General features: G+C 39.2%; 1 protein-coding gene and 1 long non-coding RNA gene across 3 annotated transcripts in view; one reads left to right on the plus strand and one right to left on the minus strand.

Annotated features, from left to right (window-relative positions):
* The first annotated feature begins 263 nt into the window (after positions 1-263).
* The window catches only part of Kras (KRas proto-oncogene, GTPase), a 35,807-nt gene continuing 8,316 nt past the window's right edge, over positions 264-27,754 (plus strand). The window contains exons 1-5 of one of the 2 annotated variants that reach the window (XM_085687346.2): positions 264-452; positions 3,620-3,741; positions 17,306-17,484; positions 19,592-19,751; positions 27,560-27,683. In XM_085687346.2, coding sequence (XP_085543472.1) covers positions 3,631-3,741; positions 17,306-17,484; positions 19,592-19,751; positions 27,560-27,679 — 570 coding nt within the window. In that variant the 5' untranslated portion in view covers positions 264-452; positions 3,620-3,630 and the 3' untranslated portion in view covers positions 27,680-27,683. The remainder of the gene's footprint in view (positions 453-3,619; positions 3,742-17,305; positions 17,485-19,591; positions 19,752-27,559; positions 27,684-27,754) is intronic. The other variant, XM_085687347.2, reaches the window with a different exon arrangement.
* Positions 18,431-27,563, minus strand: LOC148122531 (uncharacterized). The gene is made up of 2 exons (XR_015737394.1): positions 26,642-27,563; positions 18,431-18,710 (listed from the first exon to the last, which is right to left on the minus strand). It is a non-coding gene; the product is annotated as an uncharacterized LOC148122531 (long non-coding RNA).

Genomic DNA, 27,754 nt, shown 5'->3' on the forward strand with positions numbered 1-27,754 from the left:
AGCGCGAGCCCGGAGGCCGGGGGTCGGCGTGGAGCCACCGCCTTTTCGCAGCACGTTCGCTCGCCGCCGCCCTAGGCCCGTCCCGGCTCCCGCTGGGCTCGGCGCGGCCGCTCCCTCCCTCCGTACTCCCACCCCCGCCCGCCCTCAGTGCGCGCGGCCGAGGCGGAGCGCCGAGCGCATCGATTGGCCTGCCTCCCTGCGCCCGCCCGCCCTCCGGGCCCATCGCGCGCTCCGGGCTCGACTCGGCAGGCGGCGGCCGCGGCGGCTGAGGCGACGAGCGCTGTGGCGGCGACTGGGACGGCAGAGGAAGGCGGCGGCGGCGGCGGCGGCTCGGTCCGGAGTCCCGCTCCGCTCCCCGCGCCATTTCGGACCCGGAGCGAGCGCGGAGCGGGCCTGAAGGCGGCGGCGGCGGCGGGAGCCTGAGGCGCGGAGGCTCCGCGGCGCGGAGAGAGGTAGGGCGCGGACGGCGGGAGCCTGGGCCGCTTGCCCGGGTGCCGAGCTCGGCGCGGCCGGCCGGGCGGGGCCGCGGCGCTGAATGAAGCCGGCTCGGGGAGGCGGGCGCGGGGCGCCGAGGTCGGGCGGCCGCCGCTTCCTGGACGGGGGAAGCCTTCCTTCCTCCTCCGCGCCGCCCCGGCCTCCCCGCTCGCCCGCCCGCCCGCCAGCCCGGCCTCGGCTGCAGCCGGCATCCTCGCCCGGCGCTCGGCTCAACTTGTCGGGCGAGCACCCCCTCCCCCCAGGTCGGTTGCGAGCCCCCAGGGAGGTGGCGGCGGGAAGTGCTCGCACCCGGCGGCCGGAGGTCCTGGTGGATCTCGGGGGAGGGAGGGGGATCTGCATCTGCCGCCGGGTTCGCGACCGCTCCCCTCCCCCACGCGTGTCTGGGCTGTGACATTGCCGCGGCCACAAAGGAGGAGGTGGAGGTGGCGACGGTGGTGGCAGAACAGGTGGCCCACGCCCTGCGCGGAAAGCCCGCGACCCGCAGGGGAAAGCAGAAAAGTTAATGCGGCAAGTCTGGGTGGCTTTGTGTGTGCGGAGCCGGAGCAGCGGCGAGAGCCGAGGCAGGGGGCTGGCCCCGAGTGGAGGGAGCGCCGGCAGCTCGGCTCTCAGAGCCACAAGTTTGAATCGCCTCAAGTTTGAATTGCTGCCCTGGCCCCTACAGCCTGGCGGGTTTGTCCCTTGCCCTTTCCAATCCGACTCCAGAGTTCATTGTAGCCTTCGAGCGGACCACTGTGAAATTCTCTCAGCCCCAGCCCTTAGCCAGCCTTGTGAAAGCTCGATTTTCATCAAGGCAAGGAGTTTTAAAAAACAGAATGACATGTTTTGTCTGTCGTGGAAGAATCATCCGAGAAAACATGTTGAAAGGAAAGGCCTGTTCCTGATAATCACTTGGGAACTAAACGTCTGTCTGGTGTCACTCCTGGACAGAGGGCCGGATTGCGGACCCATGTGACACACAATAGACATCAAGTGTGCTTGGTGTCAGTACATTTACTTTGAAACTGTAACCATCCTCAGGCATCCTGGGCTTTAAGAGATGGCAGTAATTTCATTTTACACCTTTTTTATTATTATCAAAATTGTTGGAATCTAGTCCCGGTCACACCCCTTTTCTACCTTTTGTAACTGGGCGGGGAGAGGGGGGGATCTTTCTGGTGTGAGATCTTCCTTGAGTAAGACATCTTTTTTTCTAGTGGACTTAAATATTACTAGGTTTTAAAAACACGACTTGAGAATTTTTATTTTCAGCAAAAACTAGTGTGTAAGTAAGTACTAGGAGACATGCCTCTCTAGTCACACGTGTGATCCAGTATCTGTCCCCAGTAGACTCTAAGTTGGCCTGGAGGACTCCTTTACGTCCCTAAACAATCATTGAGGGCCTCAAAAATCCTTTGTGGGGACATACCAGTATTTACCACATTAGAAATAACAATTTTTTATTTTTCAGTTAACTTAGAGCTAGAAATAACATGCCTGTTGGTCATATGAATGCATTTTTAATGAAAAATAACTTTTCTCAAGCAAAATATGAAATAGAGTGGCATTGTTTTACATGTTAGCAACCTGTTTAATTGTATGTCTTCATAGGAGATAATTGTATTCTCTCATACCTGCATCTCACATCACGTGTGATTAGAGCCCAAAAAGGCTGCTGCACTCGGAAAAGTGTAGTAAGAAGGCTGAACTGCAGTTGTGATAAAAATAGTCTCACTTCTCGCTCCGCACACACAGTCTTAGCCCCACTGGGCTTCCTCCCCTGCCCTGTAAACTAGCACACTGTTTGGGGAGGGGCAGAGGTCCCATTTCCGTGTGATTCCCTTCATCTTTCCCACCTGCCATGCCTGCATCTGTTATCAAACTCAAGGCAAACAGGTAAGTTATGCTAGTATTGGCTCCCAGGATGGCTCTAGGTGGGGCAGAGCGGAGGAGGGCAGGGAGGGGATGAAGGTCTGGTAACTGTGGTTTCCTGACCTTGTAGTACTGTTACTGAGTGGCTCAGGCACAAGGTGAGGACAGTATGCTGGAAAAACAAAGTGCATTTTTTCCCTCTTGGTGGCTGCGTGAAGAATTCTTGGTCATCAACAAGTAGACTGTAGTTTGTGTTTATTTACACTATATACATGTACATTGATGTAGAAATATTCTATAATTGTGGCTTACTGCCATTCTTTTACATCCATGCCCCCTTTTATTTGTAATATGTATTCTATGAGAGAAAAGAGATAAAGTGAATATATTCATTTTGTTTAAAAAAAGTTTGGAATGATGACAACAAATAACAGGGTTTTTTTTTCTGTCTGGGGAGTTAACTGTATAAATTGCCAGTTGTCACTGCACCTGTTGGAAGACAGTGTCTTGTAAGCAGAGTAAAAGTTGCAGACCCCTGCTGAGGAACTCTTTATATCCGCCACATTTTTCTCTTGCCAAAAGTAGTGTTTGTCTCTGAATTTTACTGTTTTTTAGTATTCATGTAGGATTATATATTATAATTGATGTGATCACTTATACAGAATGGTTGATCCCACACCCTTAAAACACTCTTACTCTTTACCTTTGCTTTCCCCACAGGGACCTTAAAGGTTAAGATGTCACCAAATAGTATCTCTTTGAAAATGCCACATATTTGCTCATTGCCTAGGTTCTTCTTTGTCCACAGTTCAGTTTTGACACTAGACTCCTATTTTGTTGCCTCTCAGGGAGATTTCTGCAACTGTTGGCTCCAACAAAGACATTCTTGGCTACCTGCTTCTAACTGAATATCCAGGAGCACTGCAGGGGTTGGCGTGGGGATAGCTGTCAGCAGCTTCTGTGGGTGTGTCCCAGGGTACTCTGCAGGGTGCACGTTCTCAGTGAGGTCATGACTGTTCCTCTGAGAGCCATAGCTGTTTGATCAAACAAGCTGAATGAATACAGGACAAAGGAATTGGTTTCCCTGTATTTTTATTAAGTGTTGATGAGGGGTTGTAAGCACAGCTCACTCCTGTGTGGATCTGCAGTCACTGAGTTCCCAATGCCTTAGAGTTTTACATAGAAAGGTGAGTGTTAAAATATTGATAAGAGTATTTGGTAATCTTGTGTGCTACATGTTCTAATTTAGTTACATTTTTATTATTTTTATTATAAGGCCTGCTGAAAATGACTGAGTATAAACTTGTGGTAGTTGGAGCTGGTGGCGTAGGCAAGAGTGCCTTGACGATACAGCTAATTCAGAATCACTTTGTGGACGAATATGATCCTACAATAGAGGTAAATCTCACTTTATATCCTACCTATGATTTGTGTAGGGCAGTCATCCTTTGCATAAAAAGATACCTCTGATCACTTTTGTTTTTATGAGAAAATTACACTGAATGTTCTTTCAATTCTATGTCATGTCCTTTAGTTTCAAGACTTTAAACTGCGTGATAACTAACCATAGATGCCAGGAACCCAACTTCTCTCAAGATAATGTCACAGAGTAAGGTGAAGGGTGCCCACTGTGTTTTTGTGTTTGCATTTTGATAAGCATATGTTATTATTTTTTGAGCTGAGAATATATCTTTGCATTTGACCTCGAGGTTTTTTGTTTTTGTTGTTTGGTATTTTGGAGTCAGAGTCTCACTATGTATCTTTGACTGTCCTAGAACTCACTATGTAGACTAGACTAACTTTGAATTCACATAGATCCTGCCTTGCCTGCTCTGCCTCGCAATTGCAGGACTAAAGATGTGTACCACCATGTCCAGTACAAGTCATTCTTTTGAATGCATTTTATTTTTCTGAGTTTCTTGGAATTTTGATGTGATGGAGAAAATTTGATAATACTAGAAAAATAAAATCATTTGATGGTTGAGTTATTTAAATAATACGTTTGATGAGTAAGATCTTCAGGTTTATTTTCAGACATTTTTTATTTCTTAAAATCTTAATCAGTTTAAGACCAACTGCTAAGTAATACAGTTAAAACCTGGATGAGATCATGAAAAATCAGGTAGTGTGTCCTGTTGCTGGCAATAGGTTCAAGTTTTCCAGAGCAAAGAAGGGTCTATTCAACTTCCAAGACCAGGGGGAGGAGCTGTTCTTTAACTGTGCTTGTTAATTCATTTCTCACAGGTTATTCACACATTTATGTGTGGTCTAAATAAACTTAACATCAGTGAAGCCTTTGAAATAGCTTTTATTGTTAGATTACTTCTTAGACATCTTTACCGCAGTGTGAAGATGACCCGGTCCCTAGCTTTTATTCTTTATTCTAATGCCCCATTTTTAGATTTTCGAGGTAGGTGCTACTGTACCCCAGGTGGACCTTCAGATACCAGAGACCTGGCTTGAAGTCTTGGTCCTCCAGCTTCTACCTCTTGATTGACCCGAGTGCCTCTGTGCTCCTGTGGAGCAGGCTGTGCTGGGGAGTCAAATCCGGGGCTTCTGGTGTGCTAGCCAGCCCTCTGCCCTCTGCATTCCTGTTTCATGAGCCAATTTTAAAAAGAAAAAAAAAATGAGTTCTGAAGAATTTTGTAGAGCTTTGGAATCTCTAGCTATGATACCTCAAATAGGTCAGTGCCCTGTTATGTCTCTCTCTGTGTCTTGAAGAAACACTGAGCTGAGATGGGTTTTGAGGGCATTGGTAAACTTGGAAAAATGTTTATATAACTTAGAACATTGAAGGTTGATTAAATAACGGTTAGGAAGTGTCAAATAGTTTTAGTAGTGAGTGTACCACCATCCAAAAATAGAGCAGAATGCTTATTTGAGAAGATTTGACTTAAACATAAATTGACTTTAATTTAGTTTGCAAATTTAAATTTAAATTGGTGATGTGGAGCTCCTGTGTACTATTCTTTATACATGTATTTTGACAAGTCAGTTCAGTGCTGGAGGTAGTTCTGCTTTCTTTGAGGAAGATCAGAGTTGACCCATTTTGAATGATGTTCTCAATCCATGACCAATGTAAAAGGAAGTTTAATAGAAGACATGAAGTGCAGAAGTTTTCCTGCGATTTGGAAGATGACTTCAGCAGAAGTAATCATCTTCCTTGGAAATCCGAGCAATTCCATTGTACTTTCTCCTGTTCGGTCATAAAGCTTCATGAATATATACAGCATGAGGTCAGATGTGCAGGATAAAATTGTTTAGGAATCCTTTAGCTCAGAGTTGCTAAAGTGTAATGTACACCTAGCAATCCATTATGTGTAAGGAAGGTAGAAAAGGTTTACAAATTTGAATCTCTTGCTCTGATTATGATTTCTGCCAAACCAGAAGACTTGACTCTGGGGAGCACTGATAACCTGTGAACTTTGAGACTGACATTCCCCCAGGTAGTTTAGTCTTCTGGAGAAAAGCATCAGATTGTCCCTTATCTTACAAGCTGTGGTGAGTCTCCAAAGAACGGACATGGTAGTTTCTTGGGGTAGTCCATTTCTATAAAGACTTAATAAAGAGACTTGATTAAATGAAAATGCCAGCTTCATACTTTACAAAAAGTTTTAATTGATGAAAAACGTGATCAGAGAGAAAATTCATGGAAGCTGGATCTGGTGGCATATACTACTCTTGAGGCAGGAGGATTTCCAGTACAAGACCTGTCTGTGTAACAGATGAGGTGCAAGGACACACTGGGCAACTTAATCAGACCCTATCTTAAAGTGAAAAATAAAAGATGGCCAGGTGTAGCCCATTGGTGAAGTGCATGTACTTTGGTTCCATTAGTTTCTCTGCTTTTAAAAAAATGACAAGAAGTTTTTAAAAAATTTAAATGATAGTATCACCAAATTTTATTTTAGTGGCTTAGAATTGGTGAAAATTTTGATTTTTATCTATAAACTTGTGAGGTGTTCTAATGGACCTAAAACTATTTAGCTACTTAGTAGTAAGACTGAAGTTAAATTTTCTGAAAACAAGTGATATTTCCACTATTGTATTTTTGTCGTTGTTGCTTTTTGGGTTTTGTTTGTTTGTTTGAGACAAAAACAAAACAACAAAAACTTGTTATTTGTATTTTTAGCCTATAGGTACAACCTGTGATTATATCAGTTTATAAATTTATACACACAGGGTTTCTCTGTCTAGCTCTGGCTGTCCCAGAATTCACTCTGTAGACCAGGCTGGCCTCAAACTCAGAGTCCACCTGCCTCTGCCTCTGGAGTGCTGGGATTAGGGGTGTGCGCAACTGCCAACTGATCACTATGGTATTTTTTAAAAGTGAGAAAGTAGCTGTCTTTCAAACTAAGAAAATATTTAATAATCTTCTAGACTGTTCATCAGTATACTATGACTTGAATTTAATTTTCTAATGACAACCTTATGGAAGAGACATATCAGAGAAGAACACAGGTGTGCCCCTAAAACATTAACATTGGTCACAGTGTAGGTGAGGATCACCTTTTCTGTTCTAAATATTCTTGTCTTTTATGAAGTCCACTAAAGTTTTTCAAATAAATAATTAACTTGTTAGAGAGACATGGTTATTACAACCTCATAGGAAGTCCTCAAACAATACTCAACTAGAAATAGCAGAGAATTAACTAGCCCAGAATATCAGTGGTTCTGAGGTTAAATAAAGTCTTATATGTTGCATATAGCTTTAAACATTGCTCAGATTATCAAGTTCATGCCCTAGTAGGGACTTTTACTTTGGTTTTCAAGTATGACATAGATTTAAGTTCACCTTTTGTAAAGTTAGGTTACTGTGCATTGTGCTGTCTTTCTCTAAAGTTGTATTAAAACATTGTGACTTGAAAATAGTCTTGTTTTAAAAGCAGTTTTGTTTGAAGAAAACTTAGGGAGTTTTCTTTGAAACTGTGACCAGCTCTTCTCCCTTTTGTGAGTGCCCTCTGCTGGTAACTTACTTGCTTTTTATAATAGATAACAATGAAAATTCAAGTTTGTTATTTTTGTATTTTAAGCTATAGATACAGCCTGTGATTCTATCAGTTTATAAATCTATCAGCTTTACTTGGATGTCTTGTGTAATTAATAGCTTTACATTTTTAAATGGGTTTTACTCTGTTAATTATTGATACAGAGATTACTCTGTATACTACCTAGTCCTAGCTACGTAGGTGAAATATGTACGAGACGAAGGGAGACAGAGTAGAACAGACTGCATTTCCTTGTGAGTGCTGGTGGGCCTAGCTTGTTGGATGAAAGGACTAAAACCTGCAGTGTGTTCTGAATTTGCTTGCTTGTGCTGTGGGGCCACTGCTTGGACTTTGAAGCATTGTGTGTCAACAAAGGATTCTAGGAAGGGCTTGTTCAAAATGACAAACTGTGAAGGTTCCTGTTTTGTATACCAGTTGTCTGTTAGAAAAACCACAAAATTCAGGCAGTGTATTTAGATCAGTATTGAGTGTTTACTTAGTATTTATTTAGACCTGAATTTTAAAACCTTGTTGGCTGTGTATCTGAGATTTTTATGAATAGGTTTTAACAAAACCTGGAATCCCTTAGTTCATAAAATATTATTCAAGGCTCACTTTGTCCCATGAAGTTTTCCTGAGGTTTGGAGAAACACGAGGAGCCAAAAGGCTAGATGACTTCCCTTCATGACGCCTATTCGTCTTAGATGTATTTTTAGGAGCAGAATTTAGTTTTGATCCAAGGCTATACACTTTGAGAACATTAATTTCTTACCTCTGTTCTGGGAATGAAGCTCCTTGGTAGAGTTCTTACCAGAATGGGTGCCAGGAACTGAACTTGGGTCTTCTGCCTGAGCAATATGTACTGCTAACTGCTGAGCAACCCAGGCCCTATTATTGTGATCTTAATTTAATAAAATTGGTAGGAATGAATAATGATAAATATTGAGAGAGTTAGGGATGGATATAGCAACTGCCTTAGACAATGTTATCAGTTTTTAGTAAAGTCCATCATGAAGGGAAGTCAGGGCAGGAACTCGAGGCAGGGACTGAAGCAGAGGTCATGGAGGAGTGCTGCTCACTGACTTGCTCTCCATGACTGGCTAAGCTAACCTGCTTATTCAATTCAGGACTGCCTGCTTATGGTGACTCCACTCACAGTGCTGGCTGGACCCTTCCCACATTAACCATTAACCAAGAAAATATCTCACAGACTTGCTTAACAAGCTAATCTGATGGAGGCATTTTCTCATTTGAGGTTTCTTTCCCAGATATGGCCCTTGTTGTGCCAAGTTGCTTTAAACAAACAAACAAACAAACAAACAAAAAACCAAATAAACAGAAAAACCACCAAGCAGTACAGAACTCAGACACATAAAATAATAGTCTTTTTGAAAAATGTAACATATTTTAATATTAAATAGTATTGCTAGGAAGAAAATGGGGACATCTGCACAGTGCATAACTTCATCAGACTCACTAATGGTCAGTTTGGCAGCACGTACCAAAATAAAACCTGCATGTCCTTTGGCCAGGTAATTCAACTGTTCAGAAATTATACTGTGGATTTAATTGCTAAATGTTTAAAAGATGGCTCAGCAGTTAAGAGCACTGATTGTTCTTCGAGAGGTCCTGAGTTCAATTCCCAGCAACCACATGGTGGCTCACAACCACCTGTAATAAAATCTGGTGTCAACTTCTGCTCTGCAGGGACACATGCAGACAGAACATTGTATACATAATAAATAAATCTTTAAAAACATATATGTTTTAAACGGAATGTTTATTGTGCTGGTGAAGATTATTAACCTAACCCAGGTTTAGTTCCTAGCACCCATATTGGTCAGCTTGCAATTGATTACAATTCCAGTTCTCCAGCATCTGATGCCTTCTTCTGGTACCTGTATATATATGATTTATTTACATACTCTCAGGCGTGTGCACACGCTCCCCCCACATACATCAATATAAAATAAAAACTAAAACATGAAAATAACTACATGTCTGCCAATGGAAAATTAATGCATACTATTATGATCTGTTCATCCAAGTTATGTTTTCAAATTGTAAAAGATTAAGTAAGCGTATATGTACTAACATTGGAAAATGTCCATTATATAGGCTGGGCCACACCACATTGTTCTGAGCACTGTTTATCTAGACTTTATTACTCCTTCATCCTCTATGATCATTTAATTTTTAAAAGTGAATACACATACTTATTCCCCAAAAGTAATTAGATTCTATTGGAGCTGAGGAGACAAAAACAGAGTTTGGAGATAGAGTGCTGAAGTTTTAGATTGTTAGATTGAAACAATTAGAATATCTTCTTTACAATTTATAGTGAGTTTCACAGTATGGACAACTCTTGGTTTAAGGGATCTGACAACAAGCCAGGTAAAGAGAGGGTTCTCTAAGAGTTGTTAAGACTGGCTTCATGGTCCTTTAAGCCCTGTAGTCAGACCTTGAAACAAGCAGTGATTGGTGGGAGAATGCCCTGTGATTTCAGAGAGTCCTAGATAAGTGCCTTTTGACAGTCTTGTTTTCAAAATTGGTTTCCTTGAGGTTATTGAGATTTTGAACTAATGGTAGTTTTCTCTCTTAGGAGTAGATGTAACATGAAGGGGCCTGCTTCTTGGGGTTTATGGACACACTGTTGCACGTTGGGCGCCATTCTGTGAGCAGTTTCTGTCCTGCCCAGTTCCCCACAGCCGGCAAGCCCCAAAGAAAATCAGAGGTCTCCATAAGTTATAAAATTGATTGACCCATTAGCTCAGGTTTCTTATCAGCTCTTAAAACTTATATTAACCCATTGTTCTTATCTATGTTAGCCACATGGCTCCGTACCTTTCATAGCAGGGGCAGCTCACATGTTGCTTCTTTGGTGGTCTGGGCAGGACTGGGAGGAATCAGCTTCCTCCTTCCCAGAATTCTCCTGTTCTCATTGCATCACCTCTATTTCCTGTCTGACTTTCCCGCCTATACTTCCTGCCTGGCCAATCAGTGTTTATTTAAAACATGATTGACAGAATACAGACAATTCTCCCGCACCAGTAGCACACGTTTTATTTTCTCTAAAGTGTTATCCTTAGAATTTGGGAGATAAGTTTTTGTTTTCTTTATTCCTACTTTTAAAGAATTTTGTAATCTTACACTTTGTCATGGACACAAGGTTTTTAATATCCTTGTTCACCAATCAAAATAGAAATCCTGAACTGTTGGTTTTAGCTCTCCTTCCTTGGACTATTCCAGACCTATTTGTTTTAAAATGACAACTAGAATTGCAAAGATCATTCTAAGTGCAGATGTCTCATAATACTAATAGGACAAGATGTGCTTCTGGACAGTTGCTAATGCCAGGTCAGTAGCCGCATGCTTGATATACTATATAAAGATTGCAATTAACTTTTTATAGCACTTTTCATTTTATGAAGGAATTTTTGTTTTTAATTCTTACCTGTATATTTGGTTTTATTGTTGTTTTAATTTTTTTATTATGTATACACTGTTTTGCCTGCATCTTTGCCTGCAGGCCAGAAGAGGGCACCAGATCTCAGTGCATGGTTGTGAGCCACCATGTGGTTGCTGGGAATTGAACTCAGGACCTCTAGAAGAGCAGCTGGTGCTCTTAACCTCCAAGCCATCACTCCAGCCCCCTTACCTGTATATTTGTACTGTGTATGATTATATCTATTTTTATCACGGAAAGAACAATGGCTTGGAGTAGATGGGGAGATGAAGTAGTTTGCTAGTACCAGAAATAATTTTCTATACCACAAGGAAGGAAAGTTCTATAGCAGCCATAGCTAAAGACTCCATGCCTATCTTTAGCTTAGATTTCTATTCTGGTCACTGAGACCTGCCTTTTAGGATGTCTTTATGTCAGACCCCGTACGGCAACTTATGAACATCAGGAATTAAAATTACACCCATCTTCTCTACACGTCATCTCTGTTTCTGTCTTTAAAACATTGAGCTGAAAATCACATAGGATGAAATAACCTTTTAAAGTATGCAGTCAGTAATGGCTAGTCCTTTCTCAGTTACAGCCATCACTGCTATCTAGTTCCAGAATATTTTCATCATACCAGAAAGCAGTCATTCCTCAACCCTTCTCCTTCCACTCTCTGTCCACATGTGCATATTCTTGATATGGAGGTATAATCAATCATACAGGGTGGCTCTTTGTGTCTGATTTTTACATGTGTTACCCTTGTTACAGTATTAGCACTTCATTCATTTATATGGTAGGGTAGTACTCTATTATGGACATACCATATTTTGTTAATCCATCCATCAATTAATGGGCATTTGAGTTCTCCTTTAGGGCTATGTTGAATAATAGTTCTATTGTATATTTATGCACAGATTTTTGTGTGACCATCCCTTTCGGTTCTCTTGAGATTGACCCTGGGTTTAACTTTTTAAGGACCTGCCCAGTTAACTGTTCACAGCTACTGTACCAGCCACCTGTGAGGGCAGCTGTGCCAGGTGTGCCAGCTAAATGTTCTCACAGCTAGACAGACAGCCTTCTTATCACTGTCGCTCTTTTGTCTCTTGTAACCATTTCCTTATTCCCCTGCTTACTTCTTCCTCCCCTTTGTTTTTAACAGCTGTGGAGTCAGAAGTGCAGTAGATATTTTCACGTTGAGAGCTTCATATGGAGAATTAGTTAGTTAGAGTCTAGAAGACTAGAGAGCAGAAAGACAACACTGGAGTAGTATGCCACATCCAGAAGTGGCTGCCATCCTGATAATCAGAATTGCTACAAAGATTTGGGGACTATTGGAATTAAAAATTCAAGATGTGCCCAGTGGTGCCGAGGCTCCACCTGCAACCATTCCTGGTTCCTCTGAGTGCGTGCTGAGCTGAAGCAGCAACTGGAAGAAAAATACAAAGCAAACACTCTTCACAGTTTGTTACAGTGCTTGCAGTTGGGATGGAGAATCTAAGTGTCCCGTACCTAGAAGCATTTCAGTGATAACTGGACAGAATAAAGTGCAATCTGTGTGCAGGACTCCGTAAACCCGCTTTGCTTTCGTGCCCTGCTTTACTCCCTGCTATTTATTCTCCCACTGTGGTACTCGGCATAGTGTGTTTTGTGTTTCTACATTTTCTCTATTCCTGTCTATAGTGACCTCCTCCCCCGATCTTTCTTGAGTCATATAGGTCATGTAGGCAAACTTCATTTCTTGTACGGTAACACTGCACTTTGTCCTGTTTAGTGGTAACATTTTCATTTCCTTAATTGCTTACATTGATTTCTTTTCCTCAGATCAACTTCCTCCATTTACAGGCTGAGCTGGTTGTGCTGGTACACACCTGTAGTTCTATTAATTGGGGACTGAGGCAGGTGGGTTTTTATTTTGAGATCATTCTGGACTATATACCCAGGCAGGCATAGTAGTACATGCCTTTAATCCCAACACTTGGAGGCAGAGGTAGACCACCTGTCAGAGTTCTAGAACAGTGTGTTCTATATAGCAGCTTCCAACACTACCTGTTTCATGAAAGAAAAACAGAAAAGACAAAGAAGAGAAAGAAGATAAAACAGAACGTGTGTGTGTGTTTTCAAACCGCATATAAATTGAATATCTTAACATGAAATGCTTGGAACCAAAAGTGTTTCATGACATTGAATTTTATTTGGGCCACCAGCTCACAAAAAACAATATGGAGACTTATTAATTATGAATGCTCAGCCTATAGCTTAGGCTTGTCCCATTAGCTCTTATAACTTAAATGAACCAATTTCTATTAATCTATGTTTTGCCTCGTGACTTCTTCTCTTCCGTCTTGCACCCCGTTTCCTCTCCATGTCCTCTGGCGTCTCTCCCATGCTTAGATTCATCTCTTCATTCTCCCTAGTAGTCCCACCTAACCTCTTCCTGTCTAGCTATTGGCCAGTCAGCTCTTCATTAGACCAAAGACATCTTTACAGGGTACAAAAAGGTTATTCCACAACAGCTTCAGATTGCAGTTTCTAGGATTTTTAGAATGTTTGTGCATATTTTACTGTTTGAGCATCCAATATTTTAGATGTTAGAACATTTCTGGGTTTAAATTAAGGAGCTGTAATGCCTGGCAGAAAATGTGGCCTTTGGGATCACAGTGACTGTTCATGGCAGTACAGCAGAGTAGGTAGGAATGAGTTTATAAGGCTATTTACATGCTCCGCATCTCACACATCCCACTGCCTACAATTCTTTTATTTATTTATTTATTTTTCTTTTTAAGAGTCTCATGTAGCCTAGTCTGGCTAGCCTTGAACTGAACCCAATAGACTCTGACCTCTAGTTCCTGATCCTCATGCCTCAGCCTCCCAGTGAGTTCTGGAATTACAGACATGTGCCACTCAACTCCAGCCTTGCCTAGTTCTGTTACTAGTCATACCACGTTGCTGTGCCGATTTCTAACTGTGTTTGAGAACTGACCATGCAACCTTGATAAACAGTGGTATGGAACACACCATTCTTTAATGGATTCAAGTCTTGAGAAATAATGTAAAGTGTGTGAATATTATCAGAGAAAGTAAATTTCATAGTTTTTCCTGATAGTTGTTGCTAAGCAGTGAAAAGTACTTGTAATACATGATAAGAAAACAGCAGACCACTACACAAGTAAATCCCCAAGCCACACACGATCTGGCCATTCTGCAGGTCTACTCGTAAAGAAAGAAAGGCACAGATAGTACCTGCAATGTCTCAGTACATAGTGGCTGCTGTCATTACTGTTAGGAGTCATAGGAGCCCTTTCAGTGAAAGTTTCATTAGCTTAAGTTTTCTGTTTACCTTTGCCTGTTTTCCCAATTTGATCATTCTAAAAAATGAGCGTGCTGAATATAATTGTATTAACTAGAAAACCACAAATTGTTCTGGTCATTGAGGTTGCTTTGTCTTGAGTGATTTATCATTTCAAACATTAAAGGCAGATGGGTAGTGGTACACACCTTTAATCCCAGCACTCAGGAGGCAGAGGCAGAGGCAGACAGACAGATATCTGTGAGTTGGAGGCCAGCCTGGTCTACACGGTTTCAGGACAACCAAGACTGTAATATGAGGGGGCCGGCTTGTTGGGGTTTCTGTCCCGCCCGGTACCCCAAAGCCCGCAAATCCCAAAGAGAAAATCACACACAGGACTCCATAAGATTATAAACTGATTAGCCCATTATGTCAGGCTTCTTATTAGTTCTTATAATTTATGTTACCCCATTATCCTTATCTACATTAGCCACATGGGCTCAGTACCTTTCTCAGTGTGACAGCTTACATGTTGCCTCTTCGGTGGTCTGCGCAGGAGTGGCAGAGGGAGCTTCTGCTTCCAGAATACTTCCAGTCTCTTTGCTCCACCCCTACTTCCTGTCTGGCTTTCCCGCCTATACTGCCTGCCTGGCCAATCAGCGTTTTATTAAAATATGATTGACAGAATAGAGACAATTGTCCCACAACACAAGACTACGCAGAGAAACTCTGTCTCAAAAAAAAAAGTCAACTTAAAAAAAGATGCAAAGGAACCAAGGCGTGGCAGAAGGAAGATACAAATATTAACATTATTCCTCAAAGAAATGCATGATAAAATCACACAAGATTTTTAGCTTATCAAAATGTATTTTTTTAATAACAATACAAAAATTTTGTTAGTGGTGATGAATGGGTGATTCCTGTTTGGGAAAGTGATGTAATGCATATTCTTTGTACACCAACTTTTTTTCGGGGGGTGGGGTTCCTGAGTTTTCCCAAGTAGCCCAGGCTAGCATTAAACTTGCAGTGTGATAACTCAGGTTGGCCTCCTCCCTCCCTGGGATTACAGATGTGTACCTCAAAGTCTGGCTGTTTTGTCATATAACATTTGTACCTCATTCAGTTTTTAAGACAGTTGAAAAACTCAGCTATCCTTAGTCTTTTCCATATCATAAATGTTCTAAAATAGAGCATATTATTATTGTGTTTTTATATAACCATCTACAATATATGATTAAATGAAAATACCATGTACTAAATTTATTAGTATTTTGTAATTAAAATGACTCTTATTTTATTAAAATTTATAACTTAAAAATTTATTTTAAACTTATACTTGGTTTTAGAAGACATATTAAAAACTGAAAAAAATTTAAAACAACTGTTGAAAATCTTTTCATGCAAATTAGTTTGTTCGAAGCAGTAGTTTTTGTGAAGCTAGGCAGTATCTTTAGCACAGAATATTTGAGGGGCTGGGTACAATTTAAAAAAATTGTTTTGTGTTTATGTTAACATAATTGTAATTAAAATTCCATTTATCTTTTTTGTATCTATATTAAGTAGATGCATCCATTCAACAGATATTTATTGATTCTACAATGTTTAAGACTTAGCATTGATGTGTCATGCTGAGCGAAATAAATGTAGTCCTGCTAATTTCCAGTTCAAAACCTGGTGGGGGTGGGGCATGAACTTTAAGTACACCGTTAGATACATGGCACAAAGGAGATATTGGGAATGTTGGAGGAGAGCCTGTCAGGTTTGTTTCTAAGATAGAAAAGGAACAGTATGGGGAGTCTGAGCAAATGACATGATCTACATAGGAACAGTTCTCTGCTTCCTTGAAGAAAACAGATCTGCGATACAGGAAGGATACCTGCTAGGAACCAGTGGCTGCCACAGACAAGACAGCTGCCCTGGACTAAGGGAGTCAGAATCTGTATCTGCACGTGTACTAAGGAACAACTAAAGGGTGGTGGTGGTGCCTGGATGTGGGGCTCACTTTGAGACTAGGTAAATGCTGTGATACTGTGAGTTATTACTGACTGTGTACATTTTCTGTAAGATCTTTTAGGATGCCTTGTTAGTGGATAACTGTCATTTTAAATAAACTGTTATTTCCTTAAAATCATCATACATGGCATTGTTTCAAAGGCTATGAACATCAACATGTAGATGGCAAAGCACATATATGTGCCTGCTAATGTATGTATACTTGGTAGACAGACAGACAGACAGATAGATGATAGGTAGGTAGGTAGGTAGATAGATAGATAGATGATAAGTAGTAGGTAGGTAGATGATAGGTAGGTAGATGATAGATAGATAGATAGATAGATAGATAGATAGATAGATAGATAGATAGATAGATAGATAGAGAATTGCTTTTCCAAAAGGAATGTGCCTCATTTTATCATCAGAAATGGTTTAATTCCACCTGCAGCTCCTTCTTGCCAGCAGAGTGCATTTTATTTTGAAGTTTTATGTTACCTCACAGATGGAAAATATGACTCTTTAGCTAGGGTTAAAGGGACCACGTGGAATAACTTTTCCTTATTCTGATACTGTGCTGAGTGAGTTTAAGTGACTTTATTTTGTCCTGACTTACTGAGGATATTAGTGACTAACTATCTGGTGAACCTTCTTCGAAGGCAGGAAATAACACTCATTTAACATGTGAAATATGGGTGCTTTTCTTTGCTCCATCATTAACTAGTTTTCATGTAGAATCTATTTTAAATTAGCTGGACTTTGTTATTGTATACTTTGATGATATAATTTATTTTTAAGTAATAATTTGTTTTTAGGATACTTCAAGTTTGTGAAGTTATTTTACTGGCTTACAGGGTAAAATTGGCAGATTTTTCTGAAAAGGCTATGTGGGTCTTTGTCACATCATCTTTGGAGACTCTTGAGTTAATTTTAGTTTCTTTGGGTGTGTGGGGGTATCATTATGTAGACTTCGCTTGCCTGGAACTTACTGTGTAGACCATGCTGACTTTGGACTCACAGATATCTGCTTGCCACTAGCCTTCTTAATAGGTGCTAAATGGCGTTTCATGGTTTTGTTTTGTGTTTCTCTTAATGATTTCAAGGACTTATTGGTTACTTGTCTGCTTTGGAGATTATCTGAAGTGCTTTGCCCATTTTGAATGAAGAAATCTGTTGCTGAGTTGGGTATGTCCACCTTTTAAAAGATGCACTGTAATAACCCAGACTGTGTTTCTACCTTCTCAGGATTCCTACAGGAAACAAGTAGTAATTGACGGAGAAACCTGTCTCTTGGATATTCTCGACACAGCAGGTCAAGAGGAGTACAGTGCAATGAGGGACCAGTACATGAGGACTGGGGAGGGCTTTCTTTGTGTATTTGCCATAAATAATACTAAATCATTTGAAGATATTCACCATTATAGGTGGGTTTAAGTTGAATATGGAAGTTGACTTTGAGAAGTAATGATAGCTTCATTTATTGATTCTTTGCTGATTGTTATACCTGTATAATCTTTAAATTTGAAAACATTTGTGCCAAGTATGCAGAATTCTAGTTTTATAAATGGAGCTTTTTTTATTTTTTTAGGTTTTTTTGGAGATAGGGTTTCTCTGTAGCTTTTTGGAGCCTGTCCTGGAACTTGCTCTGAAGGCCAGGTTGGCCTCAAAGTCACAGAGACTCACCTGTTTCTGCCTCCCGAATGCTGAACTAAAGGTGTGCGCCACCACCACCCAGCACAAATGCAGCTCTTTGGGGTTGCAGCCGTTGCATAATTTGTCCCAGTTTGTGCAGATAGTGGTAGTGCTGACTGAGAACAAGCCTTTCTGATACCAGGGTCTTTTATATGCTTGTTTCCCCACGCTAGAGAAATAGAACTGTTAATGTTAAAGAGACATCAAATACCAACCAGAAACAGAAGCACGGATAGTCTTTTGAGAGGGTACCACTCAAATGATCTTTAAAAAATGGTATTTTATTACAGAATTTCATAGGGTGACTAAGCAGTGGCCTTATGTGTTTTTTTAAATACATTTAGATGGCATAAGAGGTTGAAGAATTAGAGTTATTAGTGGTTTTTATGAGTCTTACAAATGTAAGACTACTTAATCATTACATGAAATGTACTTTACATTCTTTCCCTGGGGGTTTACAGTATTTATTACATTGCTTATTAAGCTGTGCCACATAACCATGTGCTAGCTGAGTTAAGAAGTTAGCATCTTAGTTAAGAGTAGTTTCCTGGTGATAAGGAAGGAATGACAGAGGAAAGAGCTTCTCTATGGTGGTGCAGAGGTGAACCTCGTTGATAGAACACCTGGGGATATGAACCCACTCCACTGCCAAGCAGCATTTTAGACATTCATGGAAAATTGTGAAGGAAAATTTATAATTTTATTCTATATTTAGGATTTATTTACATGTTATATTGACAGCAACACATGAAAAGGAGTCTTAACAGAATACACATTGTAGTTTCTTTAGTGTTGCTCTTTGTAAAAAAGTCAGTCTTCATGGCTGGAGACATGGCTCAGCAGTCATGGGCATATGTTGCCTTTCTTGAGGACCCAAATTAATTCCCAGTATCCATGCCAGTCATCTCCTAACCACTGCAGCTGCAGGGAATCCAGTGCACTGGTCACATGCACATACCTATATACAGATACACACATACATATGATTAAAATTAAAATCAGTCTTTCCAGTGATTATCTTTCTCTTGAGTAGTACAGTAGTCTCCTTTACCCATAGTTTAATTCTTTGACATTTTGCTCATGTTCACCTACGTCTGAAAAATACTAAATGGAAATTTCTAGAAATAATATAGCTTCTATTACATGTTGTTACAATTTTTATTTTATATTAGTCTCTTACTATACCTAAATTGTCAATTAAACTATATTATTGATATGTATATATGGGAGAAATAATATATGAAGGGTTTGGTACTATTCTCAGTTTGAAGCATTCGTTCAGGGGTCTCAGAATATTTGCCCACAGATGTCAGGGAAAGGTCTTCTGAAATGTGCGCGTTATGTTAATGCTGGTAATTCATGTTTTTGTAAAAACAAGGATGAACTTATTCTCAATACAACTTCAGCTGGCCTTGAACTTACTTTAAAGATCAGACTGGCCTGGAATCAGCAGAGTTCATCCTGCCGATTAAAGGACAGGTGCCACCATACCAGTAGATGAAAAGATTTTCAGTTGTACAATACCCATTTATGTGTCATGTTTCTAAGACAATTTTAAACATGGTACTTTCGATTTGGAACTTTCCAGTATGTTTCTTATTGTATATACTCATGCAAATGAGTCCTTTCTGTTGTAGTTGAGACTGTATCAGTATTTGAGTTTTGAATAGGTACGTAAGATTTTTGTCTTAGAGGAAAAAATAAGACAGGAAAATATGGTATAGAAACTAGGATTTATATGAAGATATGCAGTCAAGTTCTGTAGGACAGAAGTTGAGGGCAAGGTTCGAAATATTTTGTGTTGCTCATGCTTCTGTTTCAAATTTGTTTTTTCTCCAGAGAACAAATTAAAAGAGTAAAAGACTCTGAAGATGTGCCTATGGTCCTAGTAGGGAATAAATGTGATTTGCCTTCTAGAACAGTAGACACAAAACAGGCTCATGACTTAGCAAGAAGTTATGGGATCCCATTCATCGAAACCTCAGCAAAGACAAGACAGGTAAGTAAAGCTGGAGTGAGTGTAAGGGACTGGGGTGTGAGTGCCAGCCACTCAGTGTGATTCGCCAGAGTATAAATAACGTTTATTTGTCTTCTCTTGAGTGGACAGTATTTTTATCTAGGGACCATGATATTACTTTGGATTGATTCTCTGTCTGTCTCTTTCTCTCTCTCTGTCTCTTTTACTTTTTTTTTTCCCCTTTTGTGATGGTGGGGATTGAAACAGGATCTGCGTTCTACATCCTCCAGCCTGGCCTTAAACTCTCAGTCTCCTAAATCTGTTTTCAGAGTACTGGGATTATGGGTGTGTTCCACTGCCTGGTGTTTTGTTTTCTTTTCATATTGAAATTTCCACTTACATTTTACATTTAGGATTCAAGAATGTGGAAAAATTTTCCTACTTAAATGATACAGACAAAGAACAGTGGATAAATTTTGAGTTCCCTATTTTAGAAGCAGTTTTAAGAATTCACGTTTCAGCTGGGCATGGTTGCACACAACTTTAAGCCCAACACTCGGGAGGCAGAGGCAGGTGGATCTCGGTGAGTTTAAGGCCAGCCTAGTATACAGAATGAGTTCCAGGACAGCCAGGGCTATACAGAGAAACTCTGTCTTGAAAAACCAAAAAACTAAAACAGAAAACAAACAAACAAAAAAAGAATTTATATTTCTAGATTAAATTTTATTGTATCTGAATTATATTTAGGCAGAAAGTTTTGAGGGTCTAATTCTTTAGGGAGAAAGTTGTGATTATAATAAGGGAATATTTAGAAAGTGAATAGATAATCTTAAATTATCAACTACATTGTTCTGACAAAAGTATATGTCAGATAGAACTTGAATTTTGTTTCAAAATCATCTTCATTTTAAAACTAACTTTAAATTTCAGTTGATAATTACATCATTTGTGTTTGCAGTGATAGTTTAGCATAAAAGAAAACGCGTCCTAGAAATGAGTTCATAAAGACGGGGAACCGTCGTGTGCACTGAATGATGAGTCGTTTTGTAGTGCATGAATTTCTCAGAGATTTATGGGAACTCCCATAAAATGCTTTTGTAAAGTTTAAGTTCTGTGATGAAATTTTTAAAAATTGAGGAGCACCTCATTTCATCACGCTTAAGTGTACAAGGGTCATCACAGAAATGTTTACTGAATTTTGTGAGGGATGTAGAAATTTAAACAAATTTCAAACATGAAGATGGATGGATAAATACAAAGAAAATTTCCCTAGGAGGTCATATATCCCTATTCTGATCTTTTCAAATAGGGTGCATGTTGAAAAAAAAAAGTGAATTCAGTTTGAAGTCTTTATTTGGATTAAAAAGTGAATTTCTGTAGTTTGAATGTCACATGGATATCTCCTGGGTACCAGTTTGTGCACAGTTGGCTGAGAGTTTACAGAGACTTGATATGCCTCACTTGGCTTATAGAGTAGAGGAACCATTTCATTCATGTTCATCCCATCTTCTAATGACCAGAAGAGGCTTGAATCTGTGTTCTATTTCCTGGTCTCTGACCAGTCTCATGGATTTTCCTCAGAAGCAGCCCAGAAAACATAATTATAATATCTATGACTTTCTTCTATGTAGAAACACTTCTTTTGAAAGAACACAAATATGAAATTAAGAATTTTATTGAAAACCTACTATATAGACTTTACCATTAACATTTTCCTACTTGCATTGTTTAAACATATGCAAAAAGATACCTTTCTTACTAGTGGTCTTTGTAGTTGACATCTCACAAGAAAAGGAGAAGCCCAAGACTGGGTTGCAGCACAGAAGAGCCTCTCATACTGGATATGCACACAAATAACTGACCTTATTAAAGTTAAAATCCAGGCTTCCCCAGTGGGTTAGTATTGAAACCTGTGCTTCTGCACCCCTTTGCCCTTTCTGGGAGTGCTGGTGTGGGCACAGAGCACAGTGAAAGGAGCCTCCTGCTTATCTCAGTGTGGACTCTCCACCCCTCACTCAGACAGAGCTTCAATAACTGCATTTCATTTATTGTTTGTGTTTGACAGAAACACTTTTGTGTACTATGGTTCATAATTGATTAGAACATTGCCTGACTTCCTTTTAAAGTAGCCTTTTAGCTTTAATGATGTTCTCTCTCTCTCTCTCTCTCTTTCTCTCCCCGCCCCCCTCACACACACACACACACTTTGTTCATTTTTGTCTGGTTTTTAGTGTTTTGACAGTTGTACAGCCCAGGCAAATCACCATGCTCAGCTTACTTGTCAGTGTAAAGTGTGGTACAGAAGTGGATTAACTTAAATTTGCTTTTTAGATAGTGTGAGCTGTCTAACATGCATAGTGGTGAGATATACTAGAACTTCTTAAGCAGTGCTTAGACTTTGTATTAATATCTTTTTTATTGATTTTTTTCTATTGATATCTTTTATGTAATAATGTGTTTCTAAACTATAACTTTTCAGTGAACTTGTTGATTTGTTTAGAAATGTAAACTAACATTTGAAAAGTCATTAATATTGCTTGAAATTTAATATTTATAAAGTTATGGAAGATTCTAAAGATTTTACTAATTTTAAAATTACTAATCTAAAATTTTAGTAATTTATAACATACAATGTACATTTTAATAAATTTTCTATCTAGTTTTTGTGAAAATTTTATGCTCCTTTTTCAGGAGTTTTTGTTACTATCTTTTATTTGCTTATTATTTTAATTAAGTATACATGTCCTTATTGTATTTTGTTAGCAACTTGTTCTTGTTCATGAGCTTAACAAAAGCACCAAAAAAATCTATTTATGGTCATAGGAACTGAACATTCATTCAGAAATTCTTGCAGACTTAAGTGAAGGTGTGGCAAGCATTTTTGCAGAGGTACAGATAGTAATGTGGTATCTTACACATTATTTTCCCTAAGAAGTCTTGAAAATATAAAACTCCTTTTTAGCTTATACCAGAACAATTGACCCTGCCTGCACTTGGCCTGTGGGCTGTAATGTGCTAATCTCAGCCTCTCTAGGTGACAGTTGATGAAATTGTTCTAGTAGTTCAGCCTAAAATCATATTTTACCAGTTTAAAGCAGAATTTGTATATTTAGTGAAAAATTCTATCTTATTACTTTTTCCCTCATTTTCTTAAGTCAGCAGAAGCACCTGTATGGCACTAGTAGAGCGGCTGCCTGGCCGTTTACACACACATTTCAAACCATGTATAGGTGTGTATGTGTATGCATATGAAATTTGAAATTTATGCCCTGGCAGTGCTGAAGTATGCATGGGCAGCCCCTATATGATGGTTCTGTTGAACTTGACCTTATTGGGTTTCATGGTCTAAGTTGATAAGGACGACTGACCAAGTCTCTTCCTCAAGAGGGCACCGGATCTCATTACAGATGGTTGTGAACCACCATGTAGTTGCTGGGAATTGAACTCAGGACCTTTGGAAGAGCAGGCGGTACTCTTCATCACTGAGCCATCTCTCTAGCCCCATTTTATTGCTTTGAAGATAAGGGTTGCAGAATATATTTTTACCAGTACATTATTTTTTAACTTTAAAATACACATTAACTTACCAGTAGTATGTAAAGATAAGTAGGAGATAGATAGATAGACAGACAGACAGACAGACAGACAGACAGACAGACAGATAGTGTATGTGTGTGTATATGTATGTATGTATGTATGTATTGACTGGGTTTTGCTGTGTTGCCCAGACTGTTCTGGAACTCATAGACTAAAGTGATTCCCCTGCCTCCCCATCCCCAGTCCCTTGAACTACAGATATGTGGCATTGAGCTTAGCTATTTTTATGTCTTTATCTGAAAAGGTAAAGGAGCTCTATTCAATTAGCTGGTGTGCTATTATGCCCCCTTATTCTTAGTCTATAACGAGTGCTACTTCATATTTATCAAGACACTTAGGAATTGACAGGCTTTTCTGAGTTCTGGACAGTGTGTCAGAAAAAGCTGTTGAGACTGAACACCTTGAGGATTAGCTGTGAATTTGTGAAACTGATAAGCCAAAAGTCAGAGTGAGTGGGTGTCAGGTAGATGACAAGCAGGGGGTTCAGAAGAGCCCGTCAAGCTTCTTTACGTTTGGTGGTCTCGCTGAGTAGTGTAAAAGGTAGTTTCCAAAGTGTAAAGTCACCCAATACTCATTAATTTCTTAGTTTGTTGTTAACTTCTAAATATATAAAATTAGTTGATAGAAATCCTCTCTGAAAGAAAGCTTATAAAGCTATTTAAGAAAGCAAAACAAATTCAAAACCGCAAGTGCCTTATCTAATAATTGCCCCCCCATGAGATAAGTGTTTTGAACTTTGAGTTAGAAGTGGACAGTTATTGAACCCTTGCTGTACTTCAGGAATCCTTAGATGGGTTATAGTTTGACAAGGTTTCTTGAGAAATAATCAGGGATGTGAGGTTGGTACTGAGAAATGGGTCGGTTCTCCATTCCCTCCCCAGAAGGCCAGGGTTGCTGTGTGTGGCCAGTGTAGTCACAGTTGATGCTACAGGTGTGTCCCTCCCTTGACAGAATAATTCAACAGGGAAGAAAACATGTGATACTGAGAGCAAATGAAAACTGTTATGTTAGCAGGTCTCCAGGGGGTGCTCTGCTTTCATAGTCTCATCTGCTTTGACCTCAAACATTGTCAGATCTCTCTGTTTACACAGGAATTACATGCTTAAACTTGGATACTCTTGTTTATACATAGATATTTTCATTCGCCCTTGGGGTTCACTAAGTGACATTTTAAAGTGTCAATAAGTTATACCCTCAAGGACAAATCACTTGTGCACCTTGAGTTTAGCAAGTGGTTTTAACTACCTTATTTTTAAATATTACTTCCATGTTCAGCATATTAAAATCAGTATTCTGCATTATAGTCATGTACCTTATGTAGTATTTAGACCTAAGAGACTGATGGTGGTAGGCCTGGATACATAGCACTGTTGTTAAGTTCTCTTGATGTCAGCATAACTGTGATACATATTTTCAAGGCATAACTAAGTATGTAAAATGTGGGAAATTACTTTTTTAAAATGAATTTAAATTTCATATTTGTAAAACTAAGAAACGGGAGGGTTTTTTTTGTAGTAACTATTTCTTGCTGTTAATTATCTTGACCCCTGAGATCCTAATACTGAATCCCTGGTGATGGGTAGTTGTCTCCTTAATTATTGGCTTCCATTCTCTCTCTGCATTGCTGGAAACAGAAATCATCTACTCTTGTGTTGGTGATGGGGATGCTCAAACTGAAAAGCAGACAGGATCAGATTTCCCTTCTGTTGGAGGGCACACCCTTTTTCTCCTCTCTCCATAACTCATTGACCTCTCCATTGACAGTGTGACTTTGATTTTAAAGAAGTAATACAGATTTACTTTCTTTAAGATTTTAAGAAAATATGAGCTTTTGCCTGGTTTGTCTCTTAAATATATGGAGATTTTTTTCCATTGGCTTTCAAGTTAAAAGAGAGTAATTATTTATGAAAATATAAATTGATCAGTCATGCTTTACATTTTAAATGCTTTGTACATCACTTACCTTAAATAACTTATTTTTATATAATATGAACATTTCTGATATATTTTGAAGAATAAATAAGTAAAACTTTCACCTTGAATTAATGAGAAAACTACTAAAAACATGCAGATACAAGTGGGGAGTTTATTTTAAATGCCACATTTAGTGATTTTTAACAGTTGAAAATGTTTGTTTTTTCTCCTGTAAGAAAGCAGTTGATTAAATTAATTCCATTAAAATAAGATTGGGTTGGGGTGCCAGAGAGATGGCTCAGGAGTAAAGAATGCTTGCTGTGGTGGGCTGTGGTGGCACACACTTTTAATCCCAGCACTCAGGAGGAAGAGGCAGTCCTGGTCTGCAAAGTGAGTTCCAGGACAGCCAGGCAGGGCTGAAAAGAGTGCTTGCTGCTGCTCTTGCAGAGGGCATGACTTTGGTTCCTACCCTCTCACTTGGGTGGCTAGCAGCCACTAAGTAACTCCAGCTCTGGTGCCTCTGTCTAGCCTCCAAAGGCACCTGCACACATACATAGACACACACACAATAATATATTTTTTTCTATCTTTATTATTAGATTGAGTATTTTTCACTGGGTGGCACTTGGTATTAGCCAGATGTTTGTATTTTAATATGCAATCATTATTTAAATCCTGCTTCTTTACTGAAACTCAATTTTATGAATTTTAAAGGTAAATTACTGAATTTCACTGAATTGGTTCTTAATACATTCTTGAGATTTATAAAACTTAATGTGCCCTAAATTATTGAAGTATTTTTTTTCCTAACTGTTGAATGCAGCAAATGACTTACACATGCAAAAATGAAGCCTTAGTTGTTGGCTTATTACCCTTAATACTGACTGCCTGATCTCTGTCCCTGATTGAATTTAAAATAAATTGTTTTTTGGCATATTAGCTTCTTAGGTGCTAGGTACATTTATCACATTTGGTTCAATGGAAACACTTGTTTTTACCAATTGTAGAAAAATAAAGAATATACTAATTCTCTATACAAGCAATTCATTATTAAAATGAAATAAAATACATTTAAAAGCAAATAGTAAAATATGCCAAATTTCTTAAGTATTTACCCTTTTTTTTTAGAAGAGTGGACATAAATATTACATCTGAGGTTGAATTTGTACTACATGTATGTGAAGTTTCTGAACATTATATAAGCTCCTTTGGTGTTGCATTTTTCTGAGGAAATTAGCATTATAGTTATAAGCACTTTGTGCCTTTTAGGCTCTTGCCTAATTTTCTGTTTTGAGAAAGTTGAAAACCTTTCTCTCCATAAAGGCTGTTTATGATTCTCCTTGTAGATTTATACCACAGCCTTAAACCAGAAAACCCCGTTAAAAGGGTAGAGAGATCGCTTAGCAGTTAAGAGCACTTACTGTTCCTGCAGAGGTTCTGGGTTCAGGTCCCAGGACCCATGTGGTGACTCACAGCTGTTGTTATCCAGTTCTAGGTGATCTGAGTCATTCTGACCTTGAAGGACCAGGTGTGCACAACATACATGGGTTGAAACACTCATGCACATAAAATAAATTCTAAAATAGTTAAAAAGAACCCCTCTTTAGAATATGCAATTAAAATTCAAGGCACACAGCAGCATCTGCAGGCTGTTTGAGATTTATATAAGGATACAAACGTATTGCTCCTATCTTACATATTTCAAATGATTTGTGGAGTTTTCTTGTTTTGGTAAATGACTCCTAATTAACTTATTTAAATACTGTAATTATCCATCCACTGTGGTGCCAGTCTCAGATGGGTTTAGGGATTTAGAAATTAACTAGAATTATCTATTGGAGATAGAACTGGAGGTTCCAATATTTGGAATCACTTTGGTTGGGACATGGATTTGAGTTTTGGTTTTAGCAAAGTTTCATGTCTCTAGTCAGCCTTTCTCTCTCTGCTTCCCTGCTGAGTGGAAGGTGACATCAGTGGTGTATGGAGGTCACTTGTCTTCCTTTGTCCAAGGAAAGTTCAGACCTAACTTCAGTTCCTCAAACTTCAGTTATTATAAATATTGAGAAACACAGACACAGAGCTAGGCTTTTCAGTCTCCTCTGATTCCTAACTAAAAATGTTTAACTCTTAATTCCAATAAAAAATTAAATACTTTTAAGAACAAACCAGGTTCTAGCTCATGTTTTAAAGCCGCATCCTCAGTTTTACTCAATCTGATGTCTGCTTTAAAAAATTCTCAACTATGAAGCTCATAATTCAAACTTCTTACACATGGCTCTCCCAGTAAATTACTCTTCCAAATGAAACAGACTTTAAAGGAGTTGTGTTTTACAATGCAGAGAGTGGAGGATGCTTTTTATACATTGGTGAGAGAGATCCGACAGTACAGATTGAAAAAAATCAGCAAAGAAGAAAAGACTCCTGGCTGTGTGAAAATTAAAAAATGCATTATAATGTAACCTGGTAAGTTCAGCATACTCATTTTGGTACAAAGCAGATGTCTTTCACAGGTAACAAAGCACACAGAACTACTT

The sequence above is a fragment of the Myodes glareolus genome, chromosome 3, assembly GCF_982192425.1.
Source record: "Myodes glareolus chromosome 3, mMyoGla1.1, whole genome shotgun sequence".
NCBI classification, from domain to species: domain Eukaryota; kingdom Metazoa; phylum Chordata; class Mammalia; order Rodentia; family Cricetidae; genus Myodes; species Myodes glareolus.